Raw genomic sequence first — 23,443 nt, forward strand, 5'->3', positions numbered from 1 at the left:
TCATTTAGCAGATTTCCTTTATGTTTAAATGTGGAAATGTATTAGATGAAGAATATGGTGTTCTGTGATGGCTGATGACATGCCTGTTCTTGCTCCAGTTGAAGCCAGTGGCAAAATTCACACTGGCTTCAACGTGGGTGCTTAATAACAGGAGTCAGGCTAAATTGTTGCTTATCAAACCAGAACTTCGCGTCTGCATTTATTTTCTGAATGCCAAAAACGTGGTAATCCCACAGGCTTCTTTTTAATAGTCATGTTTTGCTTTTTCTGTTGCTTATGCTTTCAAATGTTGTAAGGTGATTTTGTTTGAATTATATTAAATTATTTGAAGCATGAAGTCATAGCGTTAATGCCTTTTGTTCTTTCTTACAGGAAGAATGAGGGGCTTTAATTTCATATTTTATGTATGTCTCTATACTCCTGTCTGTTCTCCAAAATACATGATTTGACTTCAGTCATTTATACAAGAATCATTACTGTGCTGACAGTGCTTCTTGGCAGTAGCACACAAACCTGATTAAATGCAACAGGAGTAATTTTGGAATGCATGTTATAAAAATTTACAAATAAATATGTAGCTGAATATAATATTGCATATAAGATTGTCCTCTATAAATCTTGACTGTATAATTTTCAGGATCAGGGCATAAAGTTTCATATCTTTTTAATTTACTTCCCCACTTTGTGACTAATTACATTCTTAAAATGAAAATGTCTCCAGCACAAACCAAACAATTTCAGTTCCAAGGTAACAATAAGTCCCACAGACCTAAAGCCACAGGCCCACAATAAGCATAAACACCTGCTTGAGCTGAATGGAACTATGCATTGGTGGGGTTCGAGGTCTTGATTTACTAAAACACTGCGTATGTTCAGTGCTAGAATTGAAATATCAGTAGCTTCATAATGAAAAGTTGAAGCCTGTAAGCATGGAAGGATATGACCTTCCATGGGACCTCAGAGAGCTCACAGACCACCCATTTGTTTTATGGCAGGCTAAAATGTAAGCAACCTATTCCTGAAATATGATCAATTTCTTCATCGCCACTTAAGATCTATGGTCTTCTAGCTTCTTTGTCTCACTGTCTGTTACAATATTTCTTTCCTTGATATTCAAAGTCTCTTTGCCAGTTAAGCCTATTTCTTGTCTGGTATTTGTGGAGTACAGTATCTTAGTAGTCTCTTTACAGTATTTTATGTTGTGGAACATAAAATGAAAAAAAAATGGAACATTCTCTTCTCTTTTGTAAACTGTAATATCTCAGGTCTTGCTAGGTGGTGCTTCCTGCACACCACGGGATTCTTGCAGGCATCCCCTGCCTCCCTCTTTTTGATGATTGATTGTTTCTAAACCAGTTTTGCGCATTAGGCTCCCAAAGAGGAGACATCATCAGTACTGACTAGGATAGGATTGCTACTTCTGTGTCTGACACATGGCACAGCTAGTCCTAAGGAATCCCACAGTGACACTTATTGTTTTGGTAATTGCAGCTTCTGTTAGTAGACGTTTGACCTGCAAGCATTTCTTAGTTTCTTTCTGAAGTTCTGCAATCTTGGTGTTTTTTTACTATGTTTTGTGTTTATGTGTTTGGTTTCTTCTATTTGTACTTAACTTTACTGTATTTTAGATTGCTGGTATCAGAACCCATTTTAGCAAGATAGCTTTTAATTTTGCTCCTCTTTTCCAAAGTGTTATTCAGACCTTTCTGTCCAGTGCTCAAATCATGAATGAAGACACTAGCTTGGTGCCTGGCCTGGCCCAGGACAGTGCAGTGAAGTCCCCACTTTAATTTTCCTTTCAGTTTGGCAGAAAAACACCAAGGGTCGTTCTTCTGAGGCTGTTTGTTAAGTGTTTGTGCACTTATATTTACTATGCTTCACATGCTTACTGGAGTACAAATACAGAATTTCCATGCATCCACTGGATAAGTTGCCCTGTAAAAGAAGGTAGTTGATTCAATTTGATGTATGTTACTCTTGCAACAAATATTTTGGCTTTTTCTTATTTTGAGAATTGTTGATGGTAGTTGAGTTCTAATTGCTGTATTATTCCTATACGTTGGTTGTCATTGTCCCCATAAATTGATTGTTGGATAATTTACTCCTGAATATTTGCAGTAATCAATGTTAGAATGATGGCCTAAAATTTTCTGGCTCTTCTTCTTCCTGGTACAGAATAGAGCTGATGTTTGCCTTCTGCTGGTCCTCTAGAACCACTTTGTTCAATGTGCTCATTAATGCTTCCAGCCCTTCAAAACATACAGTCTGTGGACATGGGATCTTTAACTGTTTGAGAGTCCCCACTAATGCCTGCAGCTAAGACTGCTGTTTGGAGGGGAAGGCCTGCAGACCTGCAGCTGTGCAGAAAACTATGGGGCTGCAGAGGAGAAAGGAGATGGTAAGGGAGAGAATCCAAACACCGAACCACTGCCACCAAGTGTGGCTTTTCTGGCCTGTCACATTTTATGGATAAAGTCCACCTGAAATGATACTGAGACTCAGTTCCTTTCTTAGTAAAAAAACAAAAAACAAACAAACAAACAAAAAAAAAAAACAAAAAACAACAACAAAAAACCTTTTTTCTTGTTTTCTATCGTGATCTCCAATGATAACATGATACTGTTTGATTGTCCCCATTATCTTCATCTAGGGGTAACCGCCAGATGTTCATCTTACATCTTCCAGTACCTTGGCATTTCTGAGAGGCATTAAAACATGAGTTCTCTTTTCTGAAAATCCATTCCTTTCCTGCTTAGTCCCCTCACCTGGTCCCTGCTTGTTCTGTGCCCGCAGGCAGAAATGTGACAGCTGGCTCCCCAGCTGCCAGCAGCCCTCAGGGTCGGGGTCACCCTGTGGCTGAAGCCTGACCTCACTGCCTCCACATTCCTCATTCTCCTGAGCCTGCAGCATGCCATAGTGGGGCCACCCTTCTGCAGCCTGCTGCCTCAGCTACCTCCTTTCCCCTTGCACCTGCTGCCAGAAGAGAGCATCGATGTTTCTTCCCATTTCTAAACTCAGGCAGAAGGAGAATTTGGGGCAGCAGGTTGTGTGTATCAAGCAATGTATCAGTGAAAGGGGAAGAGAGAAGGAAGTGCTGGCAGTAATTTTGACTCTTCTGGTTTTTCCTTTTTTTAAGCCAAGACAGTATTCAATGTTTTTCTTTCTGGGTGCAGGTAAATTGTTTTGCCAGCATGTTTTGAACAGAGTCCATTGTAAATAAGACATTAAAATATGCTGTGAATTGTGAAGCTTCTGAAAGGGTAGATCCACTTCACCATGGTGACCTCCAGCTCTCAGATGTGAGCCTTCTTGTGACCTCCCAGTCAAATTGTGGCTGTGCTCTCTTCTTATTGCTCTTTTAAACTCCTTGATTTCCTGAGCCCAAAGAAAGAAATGAATGTGTTACTCTCTCCCAAACTGAGAAACTCAAAAAATGCGTGATCCAGTCTTGCAAAGTGTCATATTCAAGTTAATTATTCCAACCTTTTTAGAGAGAGAATTTATTTTTGAAAGCAGTGTCATGAATGGCAAAGGTTGATATTCCCTTCAGATATTCTGCCATACATATTTTATAAGCTATACTTTGGAAAATAAACGACTATAGAAAAGCATAATACCTGATTTTACATCACACAGTGAAACTTGTTTTGGGAATCAAAGAAGTTCTTTTAAAGTAAATTCTCTGTTGACCTGAGTAAATCTCTCATGCTTTTCACTACTCCATGAACTTCTGTGTTTCTCAGAGCAGTTACAGATTTATGCTGACCAGTGAAATGAAAACTTCCCTTCAGATAGTTTGTTTTTTTTCATGAGTGGTGTATTTTATGTCATGGTTTGTGATATGCGAAGCAAAAGCCAAATCATTTTTAAAGCTGAACTTCAAACATGTTACTTTTGTTATTTTTTTTCTGATTGATACTTTTCCTTTGCGCTTATTATTGATATTTTCTGTTGCTTGCCTCTAATTATCTTATATTAATTTTTCCCATTTGCTTTTAAATTATTTTGCAGCTATTCCTCTCCACTTCCCCAGTATGATTCAAGGTGATAACTCTGTGCTTTCTGTGAATCCTCATCTTTTTTTTTTTTTCCAAACTTGTTTCCCACAGTCAGAGTGTATGTAGATGTTTGTAGTGCATCCGCCCACATCCTCATCCCTTCCATATATTCAAGTAGAAATGCTCACCAGCATTTAGCATTTGTGTTTAGAGATCATACTGTAATTTCCATGATTAGTACAGCATTAATGTAGGTAAGCATCGACTACTAATCTTTGTGATAGAAAGTGCATGAAATACTGTTTAAAATTATTGTTACTGCTTGAAATGATAAATACTAATCAGGGAACTAAACAGAGGATTACTATAATCTCAACAATAGTGACTTTTATATGGGATCAATACACACCAAGACTGATCTGCTAAGGGTTTTATCTTCACAGAAGGCTGTAGTGTGGCATAGACACCCTCGCTGGCTGTTAAGAGGGCTGGTTCCTTTGCTGGGGAGTGGACTTGTGCCAGGGGCTGATCTTCCCATGCTGTGAGCATTGCTGAGCCCCAGGCTGGGCAGTGTAAGTGCCTGCCATCAAACCCTGCCCACCTATCCCCATACAACCTAAATAAATACACCTGGGAAGTCTGGGTCCAATTTTTATAGCTATGTCTAACTTCCATTGATTTTTGTATACCGTGTCAGTTGATTTAGGTGCCTAGATTTTTAAAAATCCATGGTTACATACTTACATCTCTTAAGTCATATGGATGCAGGGGCGTCTTATCTGAGTGGAAGCTCTGGCATTTTTGTGTGAGATGAAGAACTTTTGTATTAATTTTGAGCTGACTTAGCATGTTAGTAATCACATAGATGATAGGCAGCTCTCCAAAGCTCTGCCTTGCACTGAGCCATCAGGCCAAGCTCCCCGGAGGCCCCACCTCGCTGTGCACTCCAGCCAGATGTGCCCCTCAGCACAGCTGCTGCGGCCACCCTGAAGGGATGCTCCAGCCTCTCGCTCTGTGCTTCTCTCTCGACAGAATTGGTTCTATCTTTCTGCAGACCAAAGCCAAGAGCATTTCTAAAAAGCCATCATGGCACAACTATAGCGGATTCCTCTCTCAGTGTTTTCCCTTCAGAGACCAAGGGCTGTGAGTCCCCTCTCAGTATTTTACTTTGTTTCATAAATGATAATGGATTGTCTTGAACTCTCTTCACAGCTAGTCACAAGCTGGCTCCTTGCCAGCTCTGAAGACCAACTGTAGCCTACTTTCCCCACAGGTTCAGTGACATCTGCCTCATCCCATCAGTGCTCACCATGAAGAGCAGTTGCAGGGTGAAAAAACAGAATGACTGGCTAGTAGCAGTTAGTGAGCAATGAGGAGTGAGGCTAGGCTCTCTGTAGCTGCTGTTTTTGATTGTTTACAGCCCATTGTTAGCAAACTGATAAGTTTCTAGTCAGTGGTTTGCAGGACATCTAACATCTTGTATCTATAAATATTAAGTTACTGTAACTTATACTGTAATTTAAAAAGTCAATGATATTGGTTTTAATATAGATAAAATATTGAAAGCGTTTGGATAACCATTCAGCAGACATTCCACTGAAACATAATTCCTTTTATTAGGAATTGGGCTACCTAGTGGCAGCGCTTGAATTTGTTCAGTGGTATACATAGTGTTTTCTCTAGGAGAGAAATGTAGGCACATTTTATTTGTATGAAAACTAGTGTAAGACATGACAAATCATAGAATCATAGAGTGGCTTGGGTTGGAAGCAACCTCAAGGATGATCAAGCTCCAACTCCACTCTCACATGCAGGGCCACCAACCTCCTTATCTAATGCTAGAGCAGACAAATATTGTTCCATGCTTCAGCCTTCTAAAGTATGTGTAGCACAAAGACTGATAAGTTAGAGTTAGGGTCATCTGGGAGGTGTGCTTTATCTTCCTATCTCTATTGATGCATTTTAATTTAATTTGAAAAAGGGCAGCCTAGCAATTTTTTTCTATAATTCAGTTGGACAACTTTTTTCTTGCTTCACATATTTACAGCTGACCTCCTTATGTGCCTGCCTCCTACAGTGCACTCAATACAAAGTTTTGATTATGCTTCTGCTTTTGTGCAAATTTTTCCCACCCACGTTGACAGGACTTTCAAATGTGTCTTTTTTGCAGGGCTTGCCACTTGCATGTCAGCTGTTACTTTTGATATCCTGCTGGTCTCAAAAGCAAATCAAACTTTCTTACATAAATTTTCATACACACTTAAAAGCACTTGGTTTTGTTTTGTTTTGTTTTTGTTTTGTTTTGTTTTTTGTTTTAAAGAATCTTCATGACCCCCCTGGATTATTGGCTCTTAGCCTGCATTATGTTTACAGTAGGGAGCCAGGAAATGGAATAGATTCACCTTCTAGTCTTGTGAAGATTTAGCCTGTGAGATCTGGAAGTTTTGGCAACAGCCTTGAAAATACTGAAGCTATTCAGCAGATGTGCCAGCTATGTGAGCATCTTTGCATCATACAGAAGGAGCAAACAAACAAAAAAAATGGACAGGCACCAAGGCTGAGTTTGTAATTCTTGTCCCTGTTGATGCTGGCCCATTAACTGAATCTGTCTGTAGTTTATGTTCTAGACAGAATGGAACCTCAAAGGAGCACCCTAGTAACCCCTTAGCCTTTAAGTAACCTGTAGGTTTTGATCCCCTTAAACTGGAAGAATTATTTGCTTAAGTTTTGAAAGAGGGTGAAGTGTGTTGCCAGCCTTGGAAGGAGGCTCCAGTTTGCTATCACTGTTGTGATTTGTTAAGGACAGTAATGCTTCACATACACTGCTGCTCAGCATTTCACAGATGAAATAGTCCATGACTATTAGCAGTTATTCTTCTCAATATTATTATTATTCCCTTGCTATTAAAAGTAATTCAATTTTTAAGTCTACCACTTACCCTTTAAAAATGTAATTGCTTATTCTTTAATTATTAATTGGAAAATTTGGTATTGGAAAGAATGTTTTTTCCCCTAATGCAGCTTTTTGCTAAGGAACGTCATCTTCACAGAGGGCTAATGGCATGGTTTTCTCAAGAGTGCCAGCAGTCTAAAGCCAGTTACATTCCTGATATTCTTACTCGTTCCCCATCAGCGGAAGCAACTGTAGCTCCAACTGTCACCCACAGTGCCAGCACTCTCTGTCAGCCAGCAGAAGTGTTTGCAGATGAGAGTTTGAGGAGGTTGTGAAGGCTGAGACCCCTACAACAATGTGCACTTTTGATTCTCCATTTTCTACGCTGTCTGGTTCCTTTCTGCATGTGGGGATCATTACTTATTTTTGGACAGTAGAGATAACAATAACAGAGGGCTGATCTTAAATTCTAATACGACACTACTAATACGCTACTTGTGAACTCTCTAATCCAAATTACTCAGTAGCACCTGATCATTCACTTGATATTTCACTATAATATTGCTAGACCTTTAGAAATTCCTGCTTTTCTTAACCAATAGTTAACATGTAAGTATAAATAAATTATTATGTTCTTCTTAGTTTATGTGAGACTGGGAGGACTTTTCCGATAAGCTTTTAAGTTTGTGGCAGTTGACTTTTTGCTGATGTTTTCTCTGCTTATTTTATGACTGTTTTTAATGACTTGGTTCCTTTTTCCTGCAGTTTCCTGGTTAGTTTTATGGTCGATGCCCGCGGGGGTTCGATGAGAGGTAGTCGTCATCATGGAATGAGAATTATCATCCCACCACGCAAATGCACAGCACCAACCCGCATCACCTGCCGCTTGGTAAAGAGGCATAAGCTGGCCAGCCCACCACCAATGGTTGAAGGAGAAGGATTAGCAAGTAGACTTGTAGAAATGGGGCCGGCAGGGGCACAATTTTTAGGGTGAGTTCTTCTATGAATTTCATTGTTCACACTGGTGTTGCATCTTCCATTTCTGTTATTCTGTGGATCTAAGAAGTTAAACATTGACTTTACCTCATTTGGCCATGTAAGATTAGGTTACTTATCTTAAAATAGTTTAAAAAAAAAAAAAAAAAAAGCCAAACTGCAGTTCCTACCTTGAAAGTACCTTTGTGTTTTAAGATGAGCTTTGCCTCTATGATGACTGCAGGGAGAAGCCAAAGGTAAGGAAAGACGTGAAAAGGCCAGATCCCTGCCCCCAGCTACTTGTGCAACCTCCCTTGGAAGTCAGGAGGACTCGTGAGCCTGTAACCCAGAGCACGTTTTGACCCTCTTGCTCACAGAGTGCCAGAGAGATGTCACTGTCACAGAAGTGCGTCCTAAACAGTCACAAGGGCCCAAACATTGAGCTCAGTTCCCTGTGCCATAGTGCATACATGGCTTCTGCCCAAGTTGCTGCGAGCTGCCTCTCTTCCTCCCAAGTAGCAAGGCCACAGAGGGTGATGGCAGAGCACTTACTATAGAGCATCAAGGAGCACAAATGCTAGGAACTAACATTTTTTAAAGCTTAAAATAAGGGAAACAATCCACTATGATGTGGCTTTTTTTTTGCTAATTATAAATTTTGTTCATTACCGTGAGTGGCACCTTGGTGTAAACTGCCGGTTCTGTTGGGAATGACAGTTTGTTCCTAATTTCCCCTTCTTGTTTCTCTTCCTGCTGCATGGATGTTATTCAGTAAACTGCATCTTCCTAAATCTCCTCCCCCTCTAAATGAGGGCGAGAGCATGGTTAGCCGAATCCTGCAGCTTGGTCCACAAGGAACAAAATTTATTGGGTAGGATATATACGGAAAAGATACAGAATGTCTACAGTTTTTCTTTTGTTTCCAATTTTTCGTTATTCCCATTTATTTATTTATTTAGTTTTCTAAAGCTTTCAGTTGACTTATGTCACTGAAAGAAAATCATAGTGGCTTGATTTAATATAGCTCTGCTACTACCTTGTGCTTACAGGCATGTAAAATTCACTGCCAGCATTCTGCTTTCATAACTTCTGTGCTTTTGTAATTTTTTAAATTTGAAGTGTTTCAACTGCATCAAATACATTTTAATACACAGTGACAGTCCTTTAATTTCAACCCTGTAGTAGAGAAGGTATTTACAGGCCTTGAGTGAGTCTGTTTTGGGAAGAGCATTGTAAAATGTGATCGTATAAAGTCTATTATTTATAAAAGATTATTCAAGATCTCATTGAGTGAATAACTTTATTTTAACAAGGCTGAAGAGATACTATTATTTTCAAACTGCAAGAGTCATCTTGTTAAAATAGATTTATAACGCCAAGAATGCAACCCAAAGGAGCTGCAGGGTATGGTCTAAAATGTAAGAATGTTTCCATACATTTTTGATGTTGTTTTCAAACCATACTGTGAAATTTACTGCATTAGGTTTACAAAATATTGGTGAGTGTTTGGTGTTCAATACCTGTTTAATACCTTCTCACTGAGTATTCTTGTTAAATGTCATGCACAAAATTGTGTGGTTTCTAAATATTTACAGAGACAGTATCTGAAATATTAGCCTGCAAAGATTGTACTACAGTGTTAGTTTTTCAGTTCGGACTCCTTTTGAACTAGAGAGTAAATATCTGAATATGTATTTGAATTTTTTGTATTTATTTGCTGTGCACAATGAGGCAGCAGATACATTTCTATTTCTTGTTAAAAGATTCAAGTTTGGATTAACAGCCTGGGTGTTCTTAAAAGCATCTAAAATACGTATGAATTAAACTGCCTTTTGATAATTTCTGTAGGGACAAACAGTGTAGAGTATGAAATCTGGCTCTTCCAATTTATATTTTCTCCTGATGATGGCTGTTGTGATTTCTGTACTCAAATAATCAATTGGTTACTGCAGCCTCGCACCTTGCTGGTGTTTGGTAGTGCAGAAGTGCTGCATACCCCTCCCATCATGTGGTGTTTCTTTCAACTGAGTGAAACAAAGAGGTGAAATATTTTACAACCTCTGTAGGAAAATGATGATACTGTCTATTTAAATGTCTTAAAGCTGCATAATCCATAGTTGTTCACTTACTGCGTGATTTCAGTCAGATGTCTTAGCATACTTTAAAATGCATATCTTGCCTGTGAAGTGTTTGGCAAAAGTGTCTGTTTTGTTCAGGAATGGCACATGAAGTGAATGGTGGTTTCTGTCAGTTGTTCACAACTATTGTTCAGTAATGCACTTGCAGTCCTCTGTTGAAGGTATCTTGTCTGGTGACATAGGTGTACTATTAACCACCTTCCCGTTCCCTGTCCTTCCCCCAGAGTGTTTGACAGTAACTTATCTAAATGTGGTTGCAGTGTTGCTAAACTCAGAGAAATCCATTCTGTAAGGATCTAAACCTTCCCTGGTGATGTTTACAGTGCACATGCTGCAGCTGTGATTTTGGGCATGAGAACCAGAAAGTGAAACTAATGAGAAAAAACCTGTTTGTAAAGTTTGAGACTTGGTTTGAAATCTAAAAGCTACATGCTCACACAATTTCTGCTGCAGTCAGTAGCATTTGCATGCATTCGAATAGCTGGGCTGTTGCTGAACTAAGTTTGATTCCTTTAAATTCCTTGAACCAATTCCAAATTTTGGCTATAATAATGTCAATTGAAAGTCAGCAGTGCTGCATGTTGTGGAGGCAGGATTGGTTCATCCACATCCTGGGATAAATGCACGTGGAGAATGGTCTTCAGCAAAATTTGTGGACGTTTTTTTCATTAGGCAGTTATTTGAAGAGATTTATGTTTAAAATGAGGTGTGCACGAATATTATCAAGTTATATATTATCTACAGTTTAAATGATAAAGGATTGTGCAGCTTTGGCAATTTTAAAAGCACTTTTACTGTAACAATGCTTACTATTTAAAATGTTTGTAGTTTTCTTAAGGATTTAACACCCATAGGAAAATTAAGGGCATTAGGGAGTTGCATGGTTTAAAAATAATTTGATTTTTTTTTGTCTAGTCCTGTCATAGTGGAAATCCCACATTTTGGATCAATGCGAGGAAAGGAAAGAGAGTTAATTGTACTTCGAAGTGAAAATGGTGAAACGTGGAAGGAGCACCAGTATGACAGCAAGCACGAAGACTTAACTGAAGTACTCAATGGCATGGATGAAGGTAAACATTTTCTCACAGCTTTAGCAGGCCTTATCTTTCTTAGGGCTTGCTAATGTAAGTAGACTGAAGTAACCTAAAATAAAACAGAGCAGAGGATATCTGACTTTGGGGAATACAGTATGTTACCTGTTAAACAAATGGAAAGATTGTGTAGAGAAATGGTTCAGCACTGGCCTGGAGACATCCTAGAATAAATCTTAAGCTTTGGTCTGAAGTTGTGCCAAGTTTAAGCAAAGCTGCACAGTTGCTTTACAGCACAGAGCTGAGAATAACATCCCAGCTGGAGGTAAGTGTGTTTCTTCAGCTCAGATGGGGCCATGTGAAGGTCATTCCAAGCCAAGGGTAACTATCAGTTCAGTTCAGTTTTCCTACAGATGCAGGCCTCAGCCTATAGTCCATTCTTGTTAGAATTGCTATTGTTAGAGGTCATCTCCCACAGATACACAACCTGCTGCCTCAGTGTCCATCTGGGAAGTCTGGCTCCCTTGTTTTGTGTGGATATTGATGTTTATGAGAGTCCCTGAAGAGGAGAGGGCTCAGCTGTACTCAGTGCATCAGAAGATGCTGTGACAGATGGTCCCTGCGGACATGTTGTGAGCAAAGCCAGGCAGGGGCTGCAGAGAGTCCTTGGCACCACTGCTTTCTTTTCCCAGCAAGTATTTTTCAGCACTTGTGTTGATAAAACATTGCTCTAGCTCTTTGCATCTGACTGTGAATGAAATGGCCTGAAGTTTGGACTTCATTTTTCTATAAGGGTTTATCCACAGGATTTTCTGTGGATAGCATCTTCCAGAAAGTCACTGTGCAGTGAGGTACAAGCTGCAGGAAAGTTCTTCCATCATTGGCAGAAGTGTTTGAAGATAATGATCAGATTTGGATGGCAGCTATGAGAATTATCTGTGAGCCAGCTCTGCCTTTGATCTTGGTCTCCCTTGTTTAAAGAGGGCTGCCGTAGTAAAAAGCGAGCTTTGAAAACATGGAAAGGAAAACAGTTGTGAGAGGTTCCCTGGGCATCTGAGATATGAGATTAGCATCTGGATATTTGAGATAGGAATTTGCAGAATGGGCTAGTGTAATATTGTCATTTCGAACTACTTGAGCTGCACCTAAGCATGTAAAAAGAGGAGGAGGATATGTTCATTACATGACTACTTAATGTAGCTGTATAATAAATCTAATAGAACCAACAAGCACTGAGGCAGAAACACTGCGGATGTTGGGTCACTGAGTTTGGAAAAATGTGATAAATCTTGTCACAGAAATGTACCTAAAAACAGTGAAGCGTGACCAAGGACGGTGTTGCTTAGGTAAGAACTGCTCCAGAATTGAAAGCAGTAGCCTTTCTGAATGAAAGATCTCACCAGCGGCAGCTGCTTCTCTGTGCACTAGAATACGAGACAGGAAATAAAGGCTTGGCATTTGGGTAAGGTATCTGTGCCTTGTCTATGATGAGGTAGTCAGAAATGATTAACAATTTGCTCATTTGCTTTGTGTGCTTTGCAAGCTGAGTTGAGTTCAGTTTGGGAATAGGAAATCTAGGCACAAAGCACTGTTCTGAAGTGCTCCAACTCACACTGCTTATGAAAGAGGTCCCAGAGGTGCCATATAGAAAAATCACATACTGAAAATAAAATCACTTTGAGTCAGGTGGGCATGGACTCTTCTGTACTTGGAGCGTAAAATAATAAGCTTCAAAATTTGGAGCCAGATTACAACTCCTAAGGACTTCAGGTGGCTCTTACCTTCCAGGGTACTGCTGTTTGAAATTAGTGCTCATAAGTACAGTCTGAGTCACGGAAAGTACCATGGGCACTAGGCATCTTAAACTCCAAGCCACAGAAAAGCAGTCTACCAACACAGACAATCATTTATGAGAGAAAAAGGACAAATAAATACTGCGGTCTTGCTGTGTTGATTACTCGTTCAATTCATTTTCTCTAAATTCTTCTTTAATTGGGAAAGAAAAAGAAACAAAAAACCCTGAATTAAAATAGTACAAGGACCTTGACAAAATTCTGTCCTGCTCAAAGGAGACCTTTTCTATTTAAAAAAAAATTCGAGGTGCTGACATAAAATACAGATTTCTAGAATTACAAGCATTTTTAATCTTATTTTTTTTCTGGATTATTGTGATGAATCTCAGTTAGACTTGGCTCTGAAGCAATGTTTTGTATCTCAGAAGCCATGACTTTGGAAGAAGTTGATTCCAGGTATGAAATCTGGAGGCAGAAGCAATCTTTGAACTGAAGTAAAAAGATGACCATCTAGATGCTCAGTAATTTCTAAAAATTTAATGTCTCACTGGACAGAAATTCACACAGTCGCCTCCAAGTAACATGCTGCAGGAATAGCCATTTTTTCTGTTAAAAGCAGTTGTTCTGTTTTGTGTTAGACATGCTGTGTTTCACTGGTTCTTTCTATCTGTGTGGAAGGAGCACAGTCAGACTTGTGTTCTCAACTAGTTGATGTGCTGACTTTTAAAGATGCAGTCTGCTTTTCTGGTTTAATTGTCCTTTTCCCTGCTCTGCTCTGCTCAGCCAGCGGGGGGATGAGAGTGAGGACATCTTTGCTCTCCCTCCGTGGGGACTACTGAAAATCTGCCTGTTCTTTACTGGAAGCAGCACCATCTGCTGGAAAAACTTGTCAGAGACTCACAATAATCCAGAACAGGAGACAATACTTCAGGGTACTAAATGTAGAATTAAATAATAGCAAAACTTTTATTACCATGGAAGAGCAGTATATTGTGATGCAAAGAGTCAGTTCCTTTGGTACCATCAGGTTTCTGTTTAGATTAATTTTATTAATTCTGTTTAATTAATTTTTTTCAGAAGATAGTGCTATACCTGTATTGCATCAGCATTACATGGGTTCCTTTTTGGAATAGAATGAGTTTGATTCCGGATGTGAGGGTAGTAATTCACAGCTCTTGCCTCTAGTACGTTTATTTAAAATAAAATCAAGTAAAATATATGCGTGTACATACATATATAGGAAAAAGCTCTCTGTCTTATAAATAGATTACATTTAATCAGGTCTTCTTTTAGGTCTAATGTGTGTTTGCTTTTTACGTTCTTGCTCCTTCTACGGGCACCTTTCTGTACCCGTAGACAAACAGTGAGCATAAATGCACATACCAGGGTAGCTAAACTTTTGATGGACAATTGCAAGCTAGTGAGTGAGCCAAGCAATGCATGTATTTGTGGCTACAGTATGCTTGCAGCTGCACAGTGTGGTTTCAGATGTGAAGCAGGAGTCTTTGCATAAATAGTTCTTCAAATCTACAGATAAGACCAGAATGACCTTGTTTATGCTTGAATTTTAAAATTCCGCCATAAATCGCTGCAGTGATTTTGCCACATTTCCAAGAAAAGCTTTTAAACTTACCACTGTTAAACCTCATGCTGTGAACAGCAAGATAAGAAACTGCTTAAATAGGCAAAGGAGTATGTAAAGAACATTGCCTCATTTGAAGATGAGACTTCCTTGCTAGCTGTGGTATTGGAAGTGTCCAGTTCTCTATGGTGAAGCTGAGAGAGTGACTTGCCAGCATTTTTAAGTGCCAGCACTCTCTGTTTTTCTTTGCCCCTTCCCCTTTTTGCATCTGTCCATCTCCAGTAATTTTCCATGTGAGCACTGCCTGCTGTGTGTTTCGTCTTTATTACAACAGTTTCCTTACTGGAGAAACTGGTGTCATAAGTTTGTTCTGTCTTTCATTGTCTGTACAGAGACTAGGTCAGCTCTACTGTAACCAGAACTGTAGGAGGGTTGCAAAACTCCAAGAGCTGTTTGGTCTGCTAAATAACTGTGGGATTTGCTTTTTAGATGTGAGCAAAACTTGTATGGCCGTAGTAAGAGAAGTACAATCCTGGATCACATAAAGACACTTTGAAGGTCATGAAGCAGGTGTTCTGAGACTTTTCTAATTCCATTTGCAGTCGGAAAACACTTTACCTGAATGTAAGAAAGAATCAGAGAAGGAATTAATTTGATCCACAGCTGCCTCACACCTGGCAGAACTGGTGTGATTGCTGTCCTTGACCTGAGCTAGACTATGTGAGGTCCCCTTCTGATCCTGGAGGACACAACTAGGTTTCTCTTCTCCTGTCCAGGACCTATAGCACTCAAGTGGGCTGAAGGGACTACAGAAGCAATCTTCCTTTCTCTCTCCTTTCCTTTCCTCCATCCTCATCTCTGGGTACTTGCTCCCACCAGCTATGTTAGGATAAGCATATGTTATATTTGGGTGGCAGGAGAAGACCTCTGCAAGGAGCACGCATGGTACCCTTCTGTTGACCTACCAAAACTTAATGGCAGTAGGTGTTTTTTGGACTATTAGCACAGTATCAGAGCATGACACTGGAAGAATGGTCCTGATTCTGCCATTACTTTTCTGCTTTATTTCTCTCTGTTTTGCTGTAAGAGGAGGTGTATAGCATATTTCCTCTGTGATTTAAATATAAGAAAACAAAACCTTTCAGTTTTTTAATTGAAATGCGCTGCACAGTAATGAAGCATCAGCTGGTGAGGAAAACAGTAATGATGGAGTATTTCTCTAGCTGTAAAATGTATGAGGTGTGTTTAGGAAAGTGACTTTCCCAAGCTGTGTTGTCTCTGTTTCTTTAATTCTGTCATACTAATGCTGCATTCTTTACACATGTGGAGAGGCAGCTAAAGATTGTTCATTTTCTGGTCTTATTTTTTATTTCCTTTCTTTGTTTTTCTAGGGGGCAAATCCATGTAAAAGCTCAGATACATATCCAACATAATTTCCGTGTATGTGGTCAAACTCCTCGCCATGCCTGGCTGTTGTTTTGCCACTCTTATCTGTGCATCTTCCATTTCTAAAGGAGAGTGCCTGCCAGGCTACAGAGGGCTTTCAGAGGGCTTTGTTCTTATATAAAAATTTCTACTGCAGGAGAATTTTAATTATCCTCTATCTCAGTGAGCATTTTACAATGCACTTATTCTCCAGCAACTGACGCAAGAACACACAGGATTTACCAATCAAGATTATACCTGCCTGGGAATTTAAGAATCCAGTTTGTCCACAGCACAAGCCATTGCTTCCAGAGGCTGCAGGCAGAATACCTAATTAATTAGGGGGCTTCAGATATCATCTCTGAGTCAAAGTAAATGGAAGCTGACATTATGATAAGAAATTATCCTCTTCTGGTAGGTTTGTATGATCCACAGCAACACTGAGCAATTAATTCAAATTAGCCATTGAAGGTTTTAAAATGGAAAACTTGACATTTTACCAAATTTATATTCAAATTTTTTGGACTTGTAATTGAGCTTACATGCTCAGAGGAGCAAAATGTCTCAGCCAAGTAAATAATTGTACAAGTGTCCATTGTCATAGTACTTATTTTGGTCCTCCAGCTTTCTCTTACTGCATCTGGTAGAAATGTCGTCTTCTGAGCAGTGAACTTTCTTGTTTAGAATCATGGTACTTTTTTTAAGGAGGAAAATAAGAGTGGCATCTTGTGGAGTGCTGGAGGAAAGCCCAGAAATATCTAAGAAGGTAAAGCGTAACAGAATTACACGAGAAATGCATGACAGTCATGTAATTACCTGCATTTGTCTGTATCACGGAGATTTCATTAGGGGATATATATACACATAGCTACAGTTTCATAGCTGTCGCACATCACAGTTTTCCTCTGTGCACGTACTTACATAAGATCTACTTAATTGCTATGAGTGGATATACCATGCCCCTTTCTGCACTCTGGTGACCCTACGTGCTGGGAATGTGGCACTGGGCTCTCCTTATTGCTGTCCTGTTTCTGTTCCAGGTGTACACTTCACACTTGGTGTGCAGTTTGTTCATGAACTGCCTGCAATTTTCTGTGCTTTTCTGTGTGCCAGAGCTGTGTGAGGGAGGAGGCAGGAAATAAACATCTCTGGAAAGTTTACTCAGAATGATCAGTTTACTTCTGTGCTTCCAGATGTAAATGAGAGAAAAGAAGCTTGACAGTCTCCTCTGCATCTCAGTGGGCTCCAGTGAACAACCTGCCATCCCAGGGCAGCTGTCATGTGCTTCAGTGTCCTGGCATATCTGTGTGTCCAGTGCTGAGAGCTTGAGAGTTAAGATATATGCAAAAGTTCCCAGAGCAAACCAATGCTTGATAATTAATAGCACTGTTGTGTTTGTTTTTCCTATAGTAAATAAATGTTTAAAATCTTCTCAAGATATAAATGCAAGTTAAAAACCTTGCAAGCTGGTAGATATATCTGATATGAGCCTGTTTTACCTGTCTTCTCCCTCCAGAACTGGACAGCGTTGAGGAGCTAGAGAAGAAGCGTATCTGTAGGATTGTCACAAAGGATTTCCCTCAGTACTTTGCAGTGGTTTCACGAATCAAGCAAGAAAGTAACCAAATTGGCCCAGAGGGCGGCGTGCTGAGCAGCACAACGGTGCCACGTGTCCAGGCGTCCTTCCCCGAGGGTGCTCTAACCAAAAGAATCCGTGTGGGACTCCAGGTAAGGGTGCCCTCATCATCTTGTCACCTGTGCACTCTGTGCTTCTTTGCTGTGGGTAAAGGACGGTCCTCCCCTGTGTGGCAAAAACCTAGCTACTCTTTTATTGTCACCTGGCATATCACTTAGGATGGAGAGAATAGGCAAAGGTCTGGAGCCACAACAAGCCTTAGTGGCAGTCTCCTGTGAGCTGCACAGCTGCTCTGCAGTCCGGTCTCCTGTGGCTAAGTGGCAGCTATGTACATTCTATATACATCTGTTGTAGCTTAGGTCATGGTGTTTCTAGCAGTGGATGGAATCTGGAAGGAGCAAATAGCTTGACCTTTCCTTGAACAAACTACCTGAAAAGTGGAGAAATACTTTGTAGAATGTATCTTTTCATTGAGTTCTGTTGATTATTGCTTAAAATTTCTTAATAACCTGATGAGTGTGATGGGTTCATGAAACAGGGATGCTGGTTTGAATCCCAGTGCTTGGAAATCACAGGATTGCAGGGGTTGGAAGGGACCTCAAGAAATTGAGTGCAACCCCCTTGTCAAAGCGGGTACCCTACAATAGGTCACACGGGTAGGGAAACTCCACAACTTCTCAGGGCAGCCTGTTCCAGTGCTGTCACCACTACCTTAAAATTCTTCTGCATGTTTGTATAGAACTTCCTATGTTCGAGCTTTAGGCCGTTATACCTTATTTCTAACTCTTTGCACCCCCAAGAAGAGCCTGGCCTCATCCATTTGCCTCCCACCTCCCTTTAGATATTTATAAACATTTATCAGATCCCTTCTCAGTCTTCTTTTCCCCAGGCTCAACAGATCCAGATTACTCAGCCTTTTCTCATACCCTGAAACATTTCTCATCTGCTAACAATATTTCAAAGAAAGACTATTAATCCTGAGAAACTGGAAGCTCTGCTGTTACTGTTCTTCAGCTGTCTTTCCAGAGCTAGCTGGAGTGAAGGAAACATATTATCTCCACATGCAGTGCTATCACTGTTGAAATTGCAATATGACCACCTATTCTTTGAATATCAATACAATTTGTAGTTTAAATAATGCAGCAAGCTACAGTTCAGCCTGATTTAAATAGGGAGTTGATTTTAAAAAGCAATTGCAAAAACCCATGTTAGTTCTGAGTTCAAATCTCAGATAACAAAAACTGCTAAAATTCTACAGCATTTCTTCCTGTACTCATTCTTTTTTTCTACCAGTAAAAAGTTAAGAAATCTCTGAAGGTACAAAAATGGATGTGGAAAGTCTGAAAATCACTTATAGCTCAGCTTAAGGCAACTATTTGTATTCTGTATAAATTTGACTCAAATATTTGTCTACTAATAATTGATAGCAAAATAGCATATGAAGCACTGAAGACAAAGGCAGATCAGGGGTACACGGTGTTCCTTCTGTGCATGGATTTGTGCACAAAAAGAAGTGAGAAGATGCAGAGATGTGAGAACTGTTCAGCATCTGAGTGTGTGTAGTCCTCACCTCTCAAGACCCTTGTAACAAAATAAGGCTGCACTTGCATTTTGAAATTTTCTGTGATGTCACACATCACAGTAAATTTCAAATGAGCAAGCTCTGAAAACTTCTCAGCAAAAACTACAGACAGCCCTCTGAGATTTATAGCTTTTATCAACAAAGTTAGTTCTTAGGAAATCTTAGGCTTTTAAGAATAATGCTGAAGTATGAATTGTACTACTAATCACACGAGAGCTATAAGAGAAGATGAAATAAAATTCTGGAGAAAAATTTAAGGAAAATAAAGTTATGTGTTGGAAAACAGTTCTGCGTGTGTACAGTCAATTTGTAGCTCTTATTTAAACTATTTTCTCTATGTTGACAGGCTCAACCAGTTCCAGAGGAAATTGTTAAGAAAATCCTTGGAAACAAGGCAACTTTCAGTCCCATTGTCACAGTGGAGCCAAGAAGAAGAAAATTTCATAAGCCAATAACCATGACAATTCCTGTGCCACCTCCATCAGGAGAAGGTGTAACCAACGGGTACAAAGGAGACACGACGCCCAGCCTTCGACTTTTATGTAGCATTACAGGTTAGAGAAAATCGTGCTCTTTGAAAAGGTTTCTGTGGCAACAGTGCCTCTGTACCCACTCATATAGCTGTATAAGTTGTTCCTTCCAGTAACAGGAAGTTGGTTGGTCCAGTAGATTTCTGATCAGTTCCTCTGGGCAAAGCCAGCTCAGGTCACCTGAAAGCCTCTCACTTGTTCCCTGGGCTTTTAGTCTTGTCTCATGCTGTTTTAAAAGAACTCTGGACAACAGATAATAAATACTCCTTTATATTTAGCTAGTACAAAGAATTTCAACCTGGCTATTACATATAGTTATCAGTAAATTAGTTTGCCGAAGTAATTCTGCTTAGCTGATATCAAAGGGAGACTTTCACTATTGACTGTAGGAAATGTACCTTTCTGACATCACACCATTTCCTGGTATTTAACATACGTTAAATCTGTAACATATAGTTTACCTGTTGGAAAACATGATAGTCTGTGCTGTCATTTGCTGTGTGAAGCAAAGTATTTTGACTGAAATGTTCTACATAGTCTGCATTTGCTTGATGTTTGAAAGAAAATATCTCTATGGTTTGTAGATGGTGTATATGGTTTATGGTTTATACATATGGTTTATGTATATATATGTACACAGGAGGTACTTCACCTGCGCAGTGGGAGGACATCACAGGCACGACTCCTCTGACGTTTTCTAATGATTGTGTCTCCTTCACAACCAACGTTTCAGCCAGGTAAGGTAGCAGAATTTGTCAAATGCCGCCAGAGAATAGTGTTCCTTGATTAACAGTGTGCATTGTTGTGAGAATGGGAGGGAAGGGGTTATTTATGATGATGGTGGGTTTGGTTTTTTTCCACTTTCACTAAGACTTTTACAAGACTGATGAAGCGATAATGAACCAGATGCTTCTTTGTCACTGTGTATCAGCATGCCAGGCACTTAAGGTTGCACATGAAGTTTTGTCTTGGCCTTTTCTGCTGGGAGATGTCTCCTGGCAGTCACACATGCTGTTTTGCTAAAGGTTGCAGTGCCACACATGGGTTTGTTTTTCTGCAAACAGCAACAGAAGAGGAAAGTTTTAAATGGTCGTTCAGTAAAAGAATGTGGAGGACTCATAGAAGTATATTTTCTTAAAACGCAGAAGGGGTTCAGTTTCTGGTCCTTGGCTTTTAAGTTGAAGATGATGTGAAATTACTTTCACAAAAATATCATTTGTGGGGAAAAAAAAATCAAAGTTTTAAATGAATTGCAATGGACGTAGTGGATTTGCATGATGTCTGGAGACATTCAGTACAAATCACACATCCTGGGGGAGAAAATTTGTATGCCAGGTAAAGAGTTTATCATTTGGTGCATAGCATTTGCATGTACAAGGAGCTTTATAGAGGGAGCAAATGGCTGAACAAACTGAATGCGTTAGGACTGTAATATTGAAGGAAGACTTGTATGAACTACAGATGAAAATATTTCTGAGTTTTATCAAAATTGTTACCAATTTCCTCTTAATCTTGCAAGGAGGAAATTATAGTATAATATCTCTTTGAGAAAGTGAACTGAGGGCTTATTTGGAGTCAGTCTAGGTGGGAAATATGATTTTGTTGTATGCATGTGTTATCAAAGCGGCTGTTTAGGCAAAGATTTCCTAACAATCAAATTTACAGTGAAGCGCCAGCAAGTTACAATATACATAGCATATGGTCACAAAAAATACACTGTTTGCACAGTTTTGCCTCACAAAAACAGTTTACATAGAAAGGGATAAGTACAAATATCAACCTTTCACTGCTAGGTGTTCACATTTTTGAATGTTTAAGGCTCTATTGAAAACAGAAGAAAAATCACAGCTCTGGGCTACCTGAAGAGGCAGTACACATGCAAAGCAGGCAAAAAAATCATAGGTCATGCTTTATTTTTAAAGGCTTATGTTTGAACATAATAAAGAGTTAATTTAACAATTTCCTGTTTCCCATTCAGATTTTGGCTTGCAGACTGCCATCAAGTACTAGAGACTGTTGGGCTGGCAACGCAGCTTTACAGAGAATTAATATGTGTTCCTTACATGGCAAAGTTTGTTATATTTGCCAAAATGAATGACCCTGTAGAATCCAATTTGCGTTGCTTCTGCATGACTGATGACAAAGTGGACAAAACTTTGGAGCAACAAGAGAATTTTGAAGAAGTTGCAAGAAGCAAAGACATTGAGGTATATTTCTTACAGCTGGTTTCCTCCTTGTGAGCAGATTGTGTGTTTTCCAAATGGCAGTAGATCCTACAAAAGCCACTGTAAACTCAGTTAAATAAAGGTTCACAGCAAGACTACGTCAAAAAAATTATTGAGATGATATCAAGAGAGAATAAGTAGAGAAAGCATGAGGGTGTGCCCTCATGGATGGATGCTAGTCTGTGGTGGGTTTCGCACCTGTTGTATCAAGTATCTTAAGGTTTTGAAGAAAATTGACCTTCAGTTCTTTCTCACCAATCTCACAGACATGCTTTTCAGGTAGAGCTGCTTTGTGATGAATACTTTGGCAACAACACAGTGTCTCTTGAAGAAAAGCTGCTCATGTAGCAGTTTCTCAAACTGCCAGCACTCAAAATACCTTGCAATAATGCTCACTGACTGTAATTTGTCATTGAATTTACTCTGAATAGGGTCTTATGCTAAACTCAGGAACTGTGGTGGGGGAAATAATGCTATATTTACTTGCATGGATCTACTATGAAAAGAGATTTTATTGACTGTTATTACTTTGATAGGTTCTGGAAGGAAAGCCTATTTACGTTGATTGCTATGGAAATCTTGCCCCTTTGACTAAAGGAGGACAGCAGCTTGTTTTTAATTTTTACGCTTTCAAAGAAAATAGACTGCCGTTCTCTATCAAGGTAAAAGAAAACAAGCCAACTAAGACTGCTGAGATCTTTATTTTTTCTGTGATAACACTTTTTCAGCCAGATGGAACTAACTTACCCCAAGGGTGTGAGTGTCATTGTTTAATATGTGAATAGTGTGGGGATGATGCTTTGCATGAAGCCACAAGAGAGTTGCTGACAGAGCTAGGACCAGAAAACCCATGATAAGGACTCTCAAACTTCTAACAAAACCATATGAGTTAGACTTCCACAGTAGCAGTGTTAGATCACAGTGTCCCAGGGACTAAGAAGAGGTGCAGCAGAACAATCCCCAAAATATGCATGCAAACTCTTCACTTCTAAATTACCATGAAAGGATGCAAGCTTTTGTTAGCCTTGTTTCTGTGAGAAAAAAATATAAACAAATAGGTTTTGAACACAAGTGCAAAACACTGCAGAGAAAAATGAAGGTGAGCTGAAAATGTAATCATTTTTATACTAGGATGTTGGTATCTCGTTGGACTCACCTAGCATCTTTTCTTACATGGATTTCAGGAGCTTGTTTCTATTCAGGAAGCTTCAGGCTGATGTAACTCATTTATGGTATTCTTTTTTTTCTTTCTCAGAGAGGAGACCGAGCCCCAGCTCGCTAACATTAGATAGGTTCTTGTGAAAGGACGCTCTGAGAAACCCTTCAGAAACCTCCCCTACATATGTGAAGTACTGCAAATCACTAACATTTATTTTCTAGGTAAGAGACACCAGCCAAGAACCTTGTGGTCGATTATCATTTTTGAAAGAACCAAAGACTACCAAAGGACTGCCACAAACAGCTGTTTGCAACTTGAATATCACTTTGCCAGCACACAAAAAGGTATTTGTTAGGATAATTGTCCTTAGAGTTGGTTTGATTTTATTTTTGCTCTTCTAGTCTTTGTCTTTTTTCTGCTAGTGATAAAGAAAACTTGTGAAATGCCAGTTGTGAGAATGCTTTGGAGTATGGTTA

The 23,443-nt window shown here is 39.5% G+C and overlaps 1 protein-coding gene across 31 annotated transcripts in view; it reads left to right on the forward strand.

Annotated features, from left to right (window-relative positions):
* ANK3 (ankyrin 3) overlaps positions 1–23,443 on the forward strand; it is a 289,738-nt gene that overhangs the window by 225,410 nt on the left and 40,885 nt on the right. For 21 of the 31 annotated variants that reach the window (XM_052677741.1, XM_052677738.1, XM_052677742.1 and 18 more), the window contains 9 exons: positions 4,012–4,044; positions 7,657–7,881; positions 10,920–11,074; positions 17,352–17,563; positions 19,400–19,607; positions 20,224–20,320; positions 21,562–21,790; positions 22,345–22,470; positions 23,189–23,311. In XM_052677741.1, coding sequence (XP_052533701.1) covers positions 4,012–4,044; positions 7,657–7,881; positions 10,920–11,074; positions 17,352–17,563; positions 19,400–19,607; positions 20,224–20,320; positions 21,562–21,790; positions 22,345–22,470; positions 23,189–23,311 — 1,408 coding nt within the window. The remainder of the gene's footprint in view (positions 1–4,011; positions 4,045–7,656; positions 7,882–10,919; positions 11,075–17,351; positions 17,564–19,399; positions 19,608–20,223; positions 20,321–21,561; positions 21,791–22,344; positions 22,471–23,188; positions 23,312–23,443) is intronic. The other 10 variants (XM_052677746.1, XM_052677740.1, XM_052677744.1 and 7 more) reach the window with 1 other exon arrangement.

This window comes from Tympanuchus pallidicinctus, unplaced genomic scaffold, assembly GCF_026119805.1.
Source record: "Tympanuchus pallidicinctus isolate F22 unplaced genomic scaffold, pur_lepc_1.0 scaffold16, whole genome shotgun sequence".
Classification (NCBI taxonomy): domain Eukaryota; kingdom Metazoa; phylum Chordata; class Aves; order Galliformes; family Phasianidae; genus Tympanuchus; species Tympanuchus pallidicinctus.